We start from the raw sequence: 15629 nt of genomic DNA on the forward strand, positions 1-15629 counted from the left end.
GATAGTTGGCTTTTCGATGGTTTGAACCACAGAACCAGTTTTAAATATAATTAAGATACACCTTAGGGCAGGGATGAGCAATTATTGTATTTTTTACACTATAAGAAGCAACGGACCATAAGAGACACATTAGCTTTAGAAGAGGAAAACAAGGGGGGAGGGGGAATCTGCCACTGCCTCCCAGCATCCATCTGGTATTCATCTGGCTAGCGTCCTCACAGCAAACGGCTTGGGCAGCTTCAGCATGTTATTGCAGCCCCAACACGTGGTTCGTCGGGGCTCCACTCCATTGTGCCTACCACCAGTCAACTAAGCTGAGTTGCTGCTGCTGCTGGGGTACACTGGAGCCTTCGCTGCTGTTGTAGGCGGCGGGGATTGCTGCCGCCGATTGCAGCTACCAAATGGTGGTGATGGCAATTAGCGGCAGCAATCCCCGTTGCCTAGAACAGCTAATCGGTGGTATTCCGGGGGGGGGGGCATCCAACTGCCGAGTGAAGGCTCCAGCAATCCATGGCGGCAGCAGTGACGGGCAGCAGCAAACACTGCCACCACACCAACCCCCCTCCCACAATATTTGCTCTATAAGACGCATAGACATTTCCACCCACTTTTTTTTGGGGGGGGGGGAGAAAGTGGTAAAGCCCAGGTCCCCTCTTAAGATGACCACTGCCACCTTCTCAGGCTGCTCTAGGCAAGGTGTGAGTACTGCACAGGCAGAGAAAAACACTTCTCACTTTGCTGCTGCTGCCAGCCAAGTGAAGGAATGCACAGTGGAGTCAATCTGACTTCTGCCCCTGCAGCAGGCGTTTATATTTAATATTTAATTTCCAATTGACCTCACATGGACCCGACAAGGACAGCCAAAAGGCCGGAAGTGGACTGGGGGTCATTAAATGTCCAGGTCTGCCTTAGGACCTCATGGTCTGAAGAAGGGCCTTTTCAACATTTCTGGTTTTTTCCCCCCATTTGTTAAATTTTTGATTCTATATATGAAATTACTTACAGGCAAAGACCAATATTTAAAATATTTACCACGCATCAAATATAAAACAACAATAAAAATATATAAAGGGAAACATGTATATGAGAACCTATATTTGCATTGCCCACATGATCCGCATTAATTAAGGTCTGCTTTGTTTCTACATGCATTTACACCTGTTCACAGAAGGCTTTGAACAAAAGGGTTTGTTATATTGGCATCATTCTTAATTTTTTTTTACAATGCCTTATTTTCTCTTAGCATTTGCCAAATAGTTTCCACAGCAGCTACAGGTGAAACTCGAAAAATTAGAATATCATGCAAAAGTTCATTTATTTCAGAGCAACTTTTGCATTTCATTTGGAAACCAAGGACCCAGAGTATGGAGGAAGAATGGAGAGACCAATCAAGCACAGTAACCCCATGGTCATTGCACCAGTTTTTGGTGCTTTTGGCAAAAGTTGCTCTCATCAGAAAAGAGGACTTTGGACCACTGTGCTTCATTAAGACCAGGGTCAACACAGCCATCTACCAGGAGATTTTGGAGCACTTCATGCTTCCTTCCGCAGACGAGCTTTATGGGGATGCTGACTTCATTTTCCAGCTGCCCACACTGCCAAAAGCACCAAAACCTGGTTCAATGACTGTGGGATTACTGTGCTTGATTGGCCAGCAAACTCATTTGACTTGAACCCCATAGAGAATTTATGGGACATTGCCAAGAGAAAGATGAGAGACATGAGACTGAACAATGCAGAAAAGCTGAAGGCTGCTATTGAAGCATCCTGGTCTTCCATAAAACCTCAGCAGTGCCACAGGCTGATAGCTTCCATGCCACGCCGCATTGAGGCAGTAATTGCTGCAAAAGGGGCCTAAATCAACTACTGAGTACATATGCATGCTTATACTTTTCAGAGATCTGTTCTATGTCCAATCCTTGTTTTATTGATTGCATGTAATATTCTAATTTTCTGAGATGGTGGATTTGAGGTTTTCATGAGCTGTACGCCATAATCATCACAATTATGACAAATCACGGCTTGAACTATCTTGTTTTGCATGTAATGAATCTTATCTCATATATTAGTTTCACCTTTTAAGTTGCATTACTGAAATAAATGAACTTTTGCATGATATTCTAATTTTTCGAGTTTCACCTGTATAAACAACCTGCAATGAGCTTTATGCCTTTCTGGATGACTAGCAATGTGACCTCACAAGATAAGCTTTTAACATTATATGATTTATATACATTAACAATATTACATATTTTCTCTTCACTCACTGTGGCCCTCAGGTGGCTTGCTCCCGGTTCTGCCTGGATTGGGCAAACTGGTATTGGAGGCGGCAGGCTCTGCCCACCTGCCTGGACATTTATGCACAGAAACATCGTTAGCGCGCAAGCGTCCACCAGCGAACCGGTAGTGAAAAAATTAGCAACCCACCTCTGGTGGCCCTGGAAGTCAAAAGGTTGGGCACCCATGCTCTACATCAGGGGTGTCAAACTCATGTCATCACGTGATGTATTGCGACTTGCCAGAGCCACAGTGGTTAGAGTGCAGTACTGCAGGCTACTTCTGCCTGCAAGCTGCCTGCAATTTAGCAGTTCAAATCCTACCGGGCTCAATGTTGGCTCAGCTTTCCATCCTTCCGAGGTGATAAACTAAGGACCTAAATTGATGGGGGCCATATGCTGACTCTGTAAACCGCTTAAAGAGGACTGTAAAAACACTGAAGCAATATATAAGTCTAAGTACTATTGCTATTTTTCCCCTTCACTAAACTGGGGGTGGGCGTAGCCAGAGTGTGACCCATCCAGGCCGCTAGTTTGACACCCCTGCTCTACATCTTTCTACCAGTTAAGGTTTTTGCCAGGTCTACACTTGCTAAAAGGAATACAAGAGAGGTTTATATGTTAGTTTACTACCAGGATAGATCAGTCAGAATTTGACTGCATTTTTATGTTGGTATTTAATTTGTTTCTGAAATTGGCTTTATTTAAGAATTTGGAATAAAGGAAAATACATCTGACTTAGTTTTCAAAACATTGTTTTATATAATTAATATATTTCATAATTATATAAAGGTTCATGCATTCAAGCTGTTGCTTTGCTTTAAAATACAAATAAGCAGTACACTACTCATCAGACATTAAAGACATCTATTATATTTTTCATGTATTTATGAAAGATTCTTAGCAATATAAGCCACAATAATGAGCATATTTGTATGACATTGTGACCTATTCCAGTTGATTAATCAGCCATCTTTTCCAATATTAATCATTTTTTGAGGAGAAACAATGGGGCATTCAATTTGAAAAAAGACCATTCTTCTAGTGGAGGAATATTTGAAATACTCTCATGTTCTTTCATATTGCCACTACTACAAAAATGCCCAGTTGCATTTAGTAAATACATCATCTATAGCACTCAAATTTCCAGAGCCTTTACAGTTGCTATTATGATTCGTGTGATTTATTTCTTTTAATGTGGCTAAGTTTCATTGTAAATATCACACATGTTGACCATACTACTTTTAGAATACTTTTACTGTAGTATTTGCAATTTCACACTTTGTTTTCTGTTTATAAGCTGGTTTATGACTATAATATTTAGTCTTCATTCAGTTTGAATTTTTAGGTAGTTAGAGATACTTAGAGATACCATAAGTCACATTCATCATGGAAGAGCCAGTCTACAGTTAAAAGCTATTTAAAATACGATTTGATTTGCAAGTACTGATTTAATTTGCTTCTATTTCTTTCTGCAGTTAATTAAGAATTAGTTGCCAAAGTTATTTTAAAGTAACTTTGCCTAATAGCAAACAAAAGCAGTTTTCAGACTCTAAAACTAATAAAAATTAAAAGCAGCAAGTGATATTTTAACCAAAACTTGATTACAGATAAAAGAAAATATTAGCATTTTTGGGTTTTTTTTTTACAACTGAAAAATTTGTAAAGCTACATAATATGTACGCCAAATAGAAAAAAGTTGAAAAGGGGGATATCAAGGATACAAAACGAAGATTTAACGAAGATTAAATCTGATTCAGCTCCCTACTACTTAAGCATGATTTAGGCAGGCAGAAACGTTTAGACAATGGTATTGTATTTTGCTGCAAATTCCATCTGTTCAATGGTATACGTTTTTAACTATACTGTCAAAATAAATATCATTTAGAGAGACCCTAATCAGACTTCGAGATTTCATTTCAGAAATGAGAACATTCACGCTCTACGCCTTGTCAATCATTACTCCAACTTCCCCTCAAGGGCGGGAAAAGCGACATGGCTGGTTGTGGCCAATTTGTTCCGCCCATAGAATTACCATCAGCCTTCCATAAATTGTGAATTTATTAGCAAAGTGGATCAATACTACTGAGCTCTAGTCATGCCATCCTACTTCGTGACAGTGGCGACGGGAACTCAATGGTTCGCAGGGACCGACGACTATATCTACCTTACCTTGGTGGGCTTAGCCGGCACGAGCGAGAGACACCTGCTTGACAAGCCCTTCTATAATGACTTCGAGCGCGGTGCTGTAAGTGAGGTGGTGGTGGGCGAGCTGTGGAATATCGAGATATGTACGGTCGCTTCTCTCTCGGCACAAGCTATTTGAGATTACGTTTTACAGCGACAAAAAGTCATTTATTTCTTTCCTTGTCCCTCAGTAGTTACTCATCGATATTGGCTTCCTATTTGCACTCTTACATCCCTTCTAAGTTATCGAGGGATGTTTGCATTCTGCCACAGTACCACACAACTTTGCCTCCTGAATAGCAAGCAAAAATTTTGAATGCTAATTTGCCTTATCGTGGAAAGCGGAAAGTATAATATACCTTCTGTATTATGATGCGGAAATGCAGCTGCTTAATAATTTTCTGTTGCGTGATATAAGAGCTATTTTGCAAGAAAGGATCCTGCCTCCGTTTGCTTGTTACCGTTTGTTTTTCGGACCGCATAGGGCGAAAATGGCCATACAGTACTGCACTATCTAGAAAGGAGAAATCTGTATTCGTACTTTTTTCAGTGTAATTCATCAGAAATCTCTGGTTTGCTGTATCAGGATTGTGAAGGTGTCCAAAATGATATTTGTAAGAAGTACTTGGTAACTTCCTCTGTAGTATTATGCAAGAAATTGGGGAGGGGAGGCAGTAAAGCAGAGGTTCCTCTAAGACAGTGTTTTTCAACCTTTTTTGTGCAAAGGCACACTTTTTTCATGAAAAAAATCACAAGGCACACCACCATTAGAAAATGTTAAAAATTTTTAACTCTGTGCCTATATTGACTATAGGCGGGTGTTTTTCCCACGGCACACCTTACACTATGTCACGGCACACTAGTGTGCCACGGCACAGTGGTTGAAAAACACTGCTCTAAGAGTATCCAGGCTTTTGTTTCTTATTCTAAGAGCTCTAATTAGACCCAAAGAGGATGAAAATTCAAAAGGGAAATTTTTTAAAACAGTTTTGTTCAAATTTTTGAACAAAATGAAATAATGGTGGATACTCTTTGCTGCCATCCTTTGCTTAGTCTTGCCCCATATATGTAAGCCTTTAGGTGGGGAGGAGCAACTAAAAAAGAAAATTGTTTTTGAAAGGAGCAGTTAGTCATACTTTTCTGTGTTTTCTATTGTTGTTACAGTGGCAGAGAGGTTTAGACCTAATTTCTACTTTTGTCTCTTTAGCAGCAACTGTATTTGACATTCTAGAAAGTAATGAAGAAGAGATTATTATAGGTTGAAACATTTACTATTTCTAAATACTTATTCTTGCTTATGTATGTTTGTGGCTCTGTCTGCCTTGTTTTGTCACCCTACCTGCCATGGCCTCAACTCTGGGGTTAGCTCATGAGGCCTCTACCTGCCATGGCCTCATTGGAAAGATGCATATCCACCCTACCAATTAATACTGCCTTCATGTTTCTTTATAATTTATTTCATCCCAATGTATGTTTAGTCTCTCTTACACATATGTTATGTTTGCTCTGTTATTATAACTTTTTCTTCCACTGAAGTAATTTAAATCTGTATTTGAATGTCTGGATTAAGAGGATTTGTATTCCAAATATTGTATGGAAGTTAGAGGCAAGGAACATCTGAATGAATATTTACTCCATAGGTGTGATTCTTATTTAGCACCAAAAGTTAGATGTGGCCAAGCCTCTGGCTCCAAAGCTTAAAGAAAATTTACAGACTGAAGTCAAAGCAGAATTGGTCAGTCTTTTAGCTGTGTTCTGGAATTTGAAAAGAGCTGGAGTGTAATAGCTCATCTCCTAACTTGAGAAAGTAAAGACTCTTGAAACGGATTATTTCAAAAGGAACCTTTAATCAAGCAGCATGGAAACCATTAGAAGCAAAGCAGCATCTGAAAACCTTTAGGCAATACAAGTGGGATTAAGCTGATAATGACCCCTCCCCTTTGTCCGAATGCAGATTCTGACCAATACACAAGTGTGAAGATGTTTCTTTAACTCTTCTGCCCTGGGAGTCAATAAAGCACAGGTTCCCATGGCTATCTCTAGTTAGACATCAAAGTTATATATCCCACATGGCTACCATAAACTTCCCTCCAGAGATGTTGGGACCTTCAATCTCCCGGTGACAGGGAACCAGTTGTAAAGTTGTAAAACTCAGTTGTTTCATGTTGCTAATGATTTAATTCCAAGGCTCCCCTTCTCCCTGTTGAATGGCAGTATCACTTTTAGGGATCTGACATGAGTTAAAGCAGAGCTAGAAACAGAATGAAGCATGTTTATTAGCCTATCCAGTAATGTCAATCAGAAACTGCTACTACTATACTCGTTTATATTTTCCTCTATGCTCCAGAGTTGAAACAACTTGGGGTCCTTGAAACAATTTAGGCCCAGATTTCAGGGGCTGTCTTGGTTCTACAGCCAATCTGGAGCAAGAGCATGACTGCTCTCATTACAAAACTCGAGCTCAGAAATCTGATAATTGCTAACTTGCTAGAATGTTTTCCAGGATATATTAGATCTTTCTGATTTTGGAGACCAGAATACAAGGAGCTTGACAGATAATCAAAATCCTATTGACATTCTCGTACGAGTTTTCTATTCCATCATGGATCTAAATAATTATATATGAAAAGTGTGCAGCATAGACTTATATCCTGATTACAAAATGTATTTAAATAAATCATTAAATATCTAGTTACATGAGCATTGTTGAAGGCAAATTGATACAAATTGCCAAGGAGTTTGGAAAATCTCAGTAACTTTTTCTAACAGAAAAACTTGTTTTAACATGAAGACTAATATCAAAGAAATGCTGTTTATGTCAACAATGTCTATAGGCTACAATGCTACAACACTGTTTGCATTATTCTGAGAATGCCCTCCCCACCCCAATTAATGGACTTTTTTTAAAACTACCCTCCTTTTCTAAATTTCACCATGGTCTTTTCTGCCTTTCAAATCTCACCATCCAATAAACTGACACACATGCATATAAAAATTAAAGCAAAAATTCCTAAGTTGTTTTTTATTTTATTTTTGGTATTTAATCATATAGGGTTTGCATTTTGCATTTTTGAATGAACCCTGGCCTGCAATTGAATATGAAAAGGTAGTTCTTTTTATGTGAACTTCTTCATTATTGAAGGAAGGACTTAGAGGCACATTGTTCATATTTTAATCCTAGAACTGAAAGGGTACTAAATTCTGCTACAGTTTTTGACAGAAATTATGAGAAGACAAGAAGAGGGGAAAAACAGAATGGAGGAGTTGAAAAATATTCATATTTTATATAAAAAGGAACTAGGAACAATGGTTTATTATGATGTAGAAGAACAAAATTTATATAATCTCTTTATAGTTACTTTGCATAGTCTATGCTTAATCTCAAATATAGAAATGTAGAAGTTTTAAACTGCTGCAAACAGATTCTCCTATTCCCCCAGTCCCACAAAATTGGGTTTTTATTCCTTGATTTTGAGCCTGCGTAGTTTCAAATGTGTTTCTAATCTCACTGTCATTAGTCTGTTACATATGTATAAATGAAGCCTTGTTAGTCACATTTGCCTTGTTTTTCCTTATATTTGTGAAATTTATTTAAATTGTAATGGTCCTTAATTTTCATATTTACTATAAATATCCAAATATTATGCAAAATATCATATAGGCCTCTTTAACAGGTACATACATGAGACAGGAAGGGGTTGAGCTATCCCTGTGAAAATCAAGTTAATGTAAGATTCTGTACTGATCATATTATGTGATATATGCTATAGTCCTACAGTTTTTAAGCTAAAGAGCCCTGTCATATATTTTTCTTGCAAAACAATTGTATTGGTTATTCTTTTACAGCTAATGTGATACACATAAATTCAATATGAATGCTTCTTTAGTTAAAATCCTGTTTCTGTTCTTGTTATAAAAATATTTTCTGTTGTAAAATTTTCCACTTCCCCATCTCAGTTAAGTCAGATATTTCCCTTTACCACTGAACAATGAAAAACAACAATCATCATGATGTAATCCAAGGAATATTCCATAAATGAGAGTTTTAGTAACATCACAAGCAAGATGAGCAAATTGCTAGGTATATATAGGACACCAGCTGGATCTAACAGATGATAACTTTATTGTAATCATTAATCAGCACAAGAGAATTAGTATTCAAATATGCAAAATTAAATTGATGTCTGGTTAATTATAAAAATACGTGTAGACAAAACAATTGACTAAAAGACAGTATTAAAACAAAATATGCTGAAAGACTTGTTCAGAAGACGCATATACAGAAAAGAGGTTAAAATTAGCAATGTGGATAGTATAAACTTTGAAATAATATTGTAACATCAGTTACAATGGAATTACATAGAACATTCCTGTCTATAGATTCTCAGCAGTAGTTGAACTAAATCCATTGTGTGTCCATGCATAAAGCCAGAAACATGTTAAGATTGGTCTAGTGCAGAATTTCCCAAACTGGGAAACTTCAAAAGTAGAGTTTCAGCTGTGATCTTACACATCTAAATATTGCCCTAGTTGGAAAATACAGTTCTGCTGCCATGATGGAAACAGACATGAACTGATTGGTTTTAGACATGATTCACAATCAGTTGTTTTGGACATGCTTCACAATACAGCAAGGGCAATGGTGACAAAGCCTGCTTAAAAGTACATTTTCCAAAGTCTTGTTAGTTTGACATGAACACTCTTGAAAATGTGAAGTTAAATTATTTCCAGGTGGCTGCATTTAGGTTCTCCAGCATATCACAGTCTTTTTTTTCCTTCTTCCCAGACTGATACTTATGAAGTTACAGTGACAGAGGACTTGGGGGAAATCCAATTGATAAAAATTGAAAAGCGGAAGTACTGGTTTCCTGATGATTGGTACCTTAAATATATCGCTGTGAAAACACCAGTTGGTGATTACCTGGAGTTTCCATGTTACAGGTGGATTACAGATGAAAAAGAGGTGGTTCTCCGAGATGGTCGAGGTCAGTGCATTTCCTGTTCTATAAGATAACTTTAGATATTTGAACACTGCTATAATATCTTCCCTTCTCTGTCTCTTCTGTAAGACCTCGGTAATCTTCTAATTGTTCCTCTTCAGACTTGGTTTTACTCTGCTCATCCTTTTCGTATCCTCTTATCTTTTAATTTAATTCTTAATTTAACTTAATTCTTTGTCCAGAATGGCATAGGGTCTCTGCTTGAGTAGGCTTTGGACTAGAATACATTCCCAAGGTCCTTCCACCACTCTTATTCTGTAATTCACATCAGTTTATCATCTTGAACTATGGTACTCAGAACTGAAAATAGTACTTCAAATGGGGTCTGACCAGGACGGAGTGAAGCAGAGCAGAATTTTGTGCTTGTGTTAAAGTTGGAATAATGAATATCATTCACCATGTTTCAGTGAAGTGTCACATGAGTCTTGTTTTCTCAAGTCAAAATCTCTAGTCTTTACTGGATTCCCCCCCCCCCCCCAGTCTTGTGTACTAACATAGAAACATCTGTGGTTTGAGTGGTACTACTTGGTCTCTGTCCTTGAAATTCTATAGCCCGATTTCCCACTTCTCTATTTGCATTCTGCTTTTCAGTCCTTGACTGCATATACAATTCTGGGATTTTGGCATCTTCCTCTTTTTGAAGTTCCCAATTGAAACTGATGATGCACCTGCCAAACATTTTTTCCAGTTGTGGCCCATTTCCAGGATACTTCATAAAGGTTGCATTGGCCATTAGTCATTGAATCTTGAAGACTTGAAGGCAAAAAGGTGTTATTCAGAACACTCTGATGATTAATAGAAATAATATTCTGTAGCTGCTATGAACTAAATTCCATGATTAACATATAGGTGAAACTTGAAAAATTAGAATATCGTGCAAAATTTATTTCAGTAATGCAACTTAAAAGGTGAAACTAATATATGAGAGAGACTCATTACATGCAAAGCAAGATAGTTCAAGCCGTGATTTGTCATAATTGTGATGATTATGGTTTACAGCTCATGAAAACCCCAAATACACAATCTCAAAAGATTAGAATATTACATGCAATCAATAAAACAAGGATTGGACATAGAACAATATTGGACCTCTGAAAAGTATAAGCATGCATATGTACTCAGTACTTGGTTTGGGCCCTTTTGCAGCAATTACTGCCTCAATGCGGCGTGGCATGGAAGCTATCATCCTGTGGCACTGCTGAGGTGTTATGGAAGACCAGGATGCTTCAATAGCGGCCTTTAGCTCTTCTGCATTATTCGGTCTCATGTCTCTCATCTTTCACTTGGCAATGCCCCATAGATTCTCTATGGGGTTCAGGTCAGGCAAGTTTGCTGTCCAATCAAGCACAGTAATCCCACGGTCATTGAACCAGGTTTTGGGGCTTTTGGCAGTGTGGGCAGGTGCCAGGTCCTGCTGGAAAATGAAGTCAGCATCCCCATAAAGCTCGTCTGCAGAAGAAAGCATGAAGTGCTCCAAAATCTCCTGGTAGACGGCTGCGTTGACCCTGAACTTAATTAAGCACAGTGGACCAACACCAGCAGATGACATGGCTCCCCAAATCAACAGAGACTATGGAAACTTCACACTGGACTTCAAGCATCTTGCAGTGTGTGCCTCTCCATTCTTCCTCCGTACTCTGGCTCCTTGGTTTCCAAATGAGATGCAAAAATTGCTCTCATCAGAAAAGAGGACTTTGGACCACTGAGCAACAGACCAGATCTGTTTTTCTTTAGCCAGGTAAGATGCTTCTGACGTTGTTGTTCAGGAGCGGCTTGACAAGAGGAATACGGCATTTGAATCCCATGTCCAGGATCCGTCTGTGTGTGGTGACTCTTGATGCACTGACTCCAGCCTCAGTCCACTCCTTGTGAAAGTCCCCAACACTTTTGAATGGCCTTTTCCTAACAATCCTCTCCAGGCTGCGGTCATCCCTGCTGCTTATGCACCTTTTTCTTACACACTTTTCCCTTCCACATAACTTTCTATTAATGTTCAGCACTTTGGGAACATCCAACTTCTTTTGCAATTACTTTTTGAGGCTTTCCCTCCTTATGAAGGGTGTCAATGATGGTTTTCTGCACAACTGTCAGGTCAGCAGTCTTTCTCATGATTGTGATTCCTACTGACCAGACTGGGAGACTATTTAAAGGCTCAGGAACCCTTTGCAGGTGTTATGGCTTAATTAGTTGATTAGAGTGGGACACTTTGAGCCTAGAATATTGCACCTTTCCACAATATTCTAATTTTCTGAGATTGTGGATTTGGGGTTTTAATGAGCTGTAAGCCATAATCATCACAATTATAACAAATTACGGCTTGAACTATCTTGCTTTGCATGTAATGAGTCTATCTCATATATTAGTTTCACCTTTTAAGTTGCATTACTGAAATAAATGAACTTTTGCACATATTCTAATTTTTCAAGTTTCACCTGTAGCTGAATAATACAAAGTGCTTAAAGGAGTTTGAAAGTGACAGAAGCAGTAAAAAGGAGGAAGTATTAATAATATATTAAAACTATATCCCAAATAAGGAGCACAGCCTCATGGGAGTGGTGATGCAGGAGAAGGTAAGCAGTGTGAGGTGCCACAGGATGGAGGAACTCTGGAACAGACCATGTGCAAATCTCTCTCCACTCAGGGAGATGGAAATCCCCCCTGATAAAATCCAATTAGGTTTTTCAGACTCTGAGCAGAGGGTCTCCCTTTTCTTCAGCTGCTTTTAAGAATAGAATAGAGCTGGAAGGGATCTTTCTAGTTCATCCCCCAGCTCAAACAGGGAACACTATACCATTTCAGGCAAGTGACTGTTCAGTCTCTTCTTAAAAATCTCCACAATTTCTGAAGGCAATCTGTTCCACTGGTTAATTGTTCTAACTGTTAGAAAGTTTCTCCTTAATTCCAGGTTGCTTTTATATCATTGCAGTGACATAACCAACCCCTCCTCTCTATCCCTCTTCCACCTTTGCAAAATTTGCTCCTGCACCTGATGCACTAAGGCTGCCTTTCAGCTTTTCCCCAATAATATGTGAAGACCTATTCATTACAAATGGTTGCACTAAACAAGTCAGTAACTTCCACTATCTGACATAAAATGTTGCTATGAAGTTCTTCATTCAGCTCAGGATTGTTAGCAACTCTTTTTCTGAATATTCTAACTTCTACACTTAATTTGGAAACACTGCATCTTTTCATCTGTCTCTTCCCCTTTTCATTTCCTGTTTCAAAACCTGCCTTTCAATATGTTCCCCTTTTCTGCTGTCATATCTGTTTGCATAGTATTTACCCTCTTAACAAGAATGCTGAATTTCTGTTTCCCTCTATCTTCCTGTATAATAGATAGATTGAAAAGGGGTAAAATACCTGACAGTGAAGCTACACGTGGAGGAAGTGCATATGAACTAGGCTTTTAATGACAGTATATCATATTATTATATAAATAAAAATTTACATGAAAAACAATTAAATTTAAATTAAACAACTTAAATTGTTAAGAAACAATTTTTAAAATAGATGTTGGGATCTGATGCCATATCTGCAGAAATGTTAAAACTAATAGACAAAACTGGCACAGACTTTTGAACAAACTTTCAAAATTAAAACTAATACTTTTATTCCCGTCTAAACAGAGGGAAAATGCAGTGAATATTTTATAATAAATTTGATGAATTATGTTTTTAAAAAATCTTAAAAATAGTTTAAAGCAGGAGGTAGCAGCAGTATAAGGCTATTTTAAATGTTAGCCATTTGAATTCAGGAATGAAATAGGATACGAAAGATGGAATTTTTAAAATGTAGAATAATAACAATAAATTATTAGGCTAAATAATATGTATGCATTTTTATTACATTTTGAAGCCTCCCTCAGAGAGGAATTTTATACTCTGTTGGAGTCAAATAAGTTTATAAATTTCATAAATCAATGTTTTTTATCCAAATTATTTTTCTAGTGTTATTTTTATTAAAATAATGTTTCAAATTTGGAAGTGTAGAAACATAGTTTTGATCAAAGATACTTCCCTTTTAATTCCTCTAATATATATTAATCAGGAAGATTATTGTGGTTTGGTGAAAATGAAATCTTTGAGATTATATATGTGCCGTTGGTCAGCCAATTGTGAATCCCTCTCGTAGTGGTAGTGTCTATCTCACATCAATCTTACCAAGAAGTAGACTGTGATGTACGTTGTCAAATGCCTTACTAAAGTCTAAGTATTCTATATGCACAGCATGTCCTTGACCACAAACTTAGTCACCCTATTAAAAAACGCAATAAGGTACCATATTTTTCAGAATATGACACACCCTTTTCCCTCAAAAAAGAGGCTGAAAATCTGGGTGTGTCTTATACACTGAATACAGCATTTTTTGCCTCCCAAAACCCCGCTCCCTTCACCAAAATGGCCATGGATAGGCTTTAAGAGGCTTCCAGAGTGCTCCTGGGGGCTGTGGAGGGCAGAAATGAGCAAAAAAGGGTCATTTTTTGCTCAATTTTGCCCCCCACCCCAGCCCCCAGGAGCACTCTATAAGCATCCTAAATGCCTTTTTTGACAAAAAATGGGCCCATTTTTGTGAAGAACAGGCTGTTTTTGGGAAGTCTACATAGTGCAAAAACTTTTTATTTGCTTCTTCAAAATCTTGGTGTGTGTTATACTCTGGTGTACCTTATACTCTGAAAAATACGGTATGTATGGGATGACCTGCTTTTAACAAACCCATGTGGGCTTTAGTAATTTGTTCATTTCTAGATGCTCACAAATTCACTGCATGATTATCTGTAAGGGCTCCTTTCCTAACTTAAGAAAATGAAGACTCTTGAAACGGATTATTTCAAAAGGAACCTTTAATTAAGAAGGATGGAAACCATTAGAGGCAAAGCAACATCTGAATCCCCTTAAGCAATGCAGGTAGAATTAAAGCAGTAGTGACCCCCTCCCATGCAAATTCTAACCAATACACAAGTGTGAAGATGTTTCCTTTATCAACTGTCCTGAGAGCTGAATAAACATACATTCCCATGGCTAACTTCCTTTAGGCATTAAAGTAAAACACCCCACACAGCCATCATAAACATTCCCCAAAAAGTGGTGGGATCTCCGGCCTTTCAGTGCCAGGAAACCTCTTGTAAAATATCAGTTGTCACAGGTGTTGCCAATAAATTGATTCCAAGGCCCTCCTCCTCCCAATTGTATGACAGTATCACGTTTAGGGATCTGACATTATCTTTCCCAGGATCTCCCCAGATATTGATGTCAAGTCTGTAGTTTCCTGGATGCTCTTTTCCCCCTTTTTGAAAATCAGAACCATATTAGTTCTTTTCCACTCTTCTGGCAGTTCCAAAAGCTCTAGAAGTTCTGCAAGGTTTTATTCAGTGTTTCTGAAATCACATCTGCCAGCTCCTTCAGAAACCTGAAATGTAAACAAATCATTTGGTCCTGATAATTTGAACTTGTCCAAGGTCAGGGGTCTGCAACCTTGAACACTCAAAGAGCCATTTGGACCCGTTTCTCACAGAAAAAAAAAACATGGGACCCACAAAATCTGGCCAACTCGATGTCACTCACTCCCAGTCACATGACACCTCCCCCAGCCACACCTATCCAGCCGGTCATTAGGGCACAGAACTGATTATTTTTTAAAAAATGGGAACCATAACCCCCTCTCTCCCCCCCTGTATTTCTCTATGTCTCTCTCACCCTCTCTCACCCCCCACTCTCTGTATCTCTCTCCCCCCCTCTCTCGGTGTCTGTGTGTGTGTGTGTCTCTCTCTCTCTATGTCTCTCTCTCTGTGTTTCTCTCTCTCTCTCTCTCTGCTACTCCTTTCTTCTTGGCAACTTTTTGAAAATCCAAGCTAGCTGAGGAATGAGCATGAGCCGGAGTGGAGGCTTCCTTTTAGGCGATTCCCCTCCTCCTTCCCCTCCTTTTCCTCTCGCAACCCCCTGGCTGGCTGTAGGCATGGAGGGTGCGCACAAGTGGGGAGACCCTCAAGCAAGCAGCTGGGATCGGCCAAAGTGCAGCAAAGATGCATGCGGGACAGGTGGCCGCTCGCTTGAGGAGGGTCTCCCTGCTCATGCGCACCCTCCCTGCCTCACTACAGCTGGTCAGTGGGTCACGAGAGGAGAATGGGGAGGAGGAAGAAACCACCACGGCTCAAACTCATTCCTCA

General features: G+C 38.8%; 1 protein-coding gene across 1 annotated transcript in view; it reads left to right on the forward strand.

Moving 5' to 3' along the window:
* Nucleotides 1-4350: 4350 nt before the first annotated feature.
* Nucleotides 4351-15629, forward strand: part of ALOX5 (arachidonate 5-lipoxygenase) — a 125767-nt gene continuing 114488 nt past the window's right edge. The window contains exons 1-2 of the mRNA XM_032227026.1: nt 4351-4524; nt 9250-9448. Of these exons, the coding sequence (XP_032082917.1) occupies nt 4375-4524; nt 9250-9448 (349 nt within the window). The 5' untranslated portion in view covers nt 4351-4374. The remainder of the gene's footprint in view (nt 4525-9249; nt 9449-15629) is intronic.

The sequence above is a fragment of the Thamnophis elegans genome, chromosome 11, assembly GCF_009769535.1.
Source record: "Thamnophis elegans isolate rThaEle1 chromosome 11, rThaEle1.pri, whole genome shotgun sequence".
NCBI classification, from domain to species: Eukaryota; Metazoa; Chordata; class Lepidosauria; order Squamata; family Colubridae; genus Thamnophis; species Thamnophis elegans.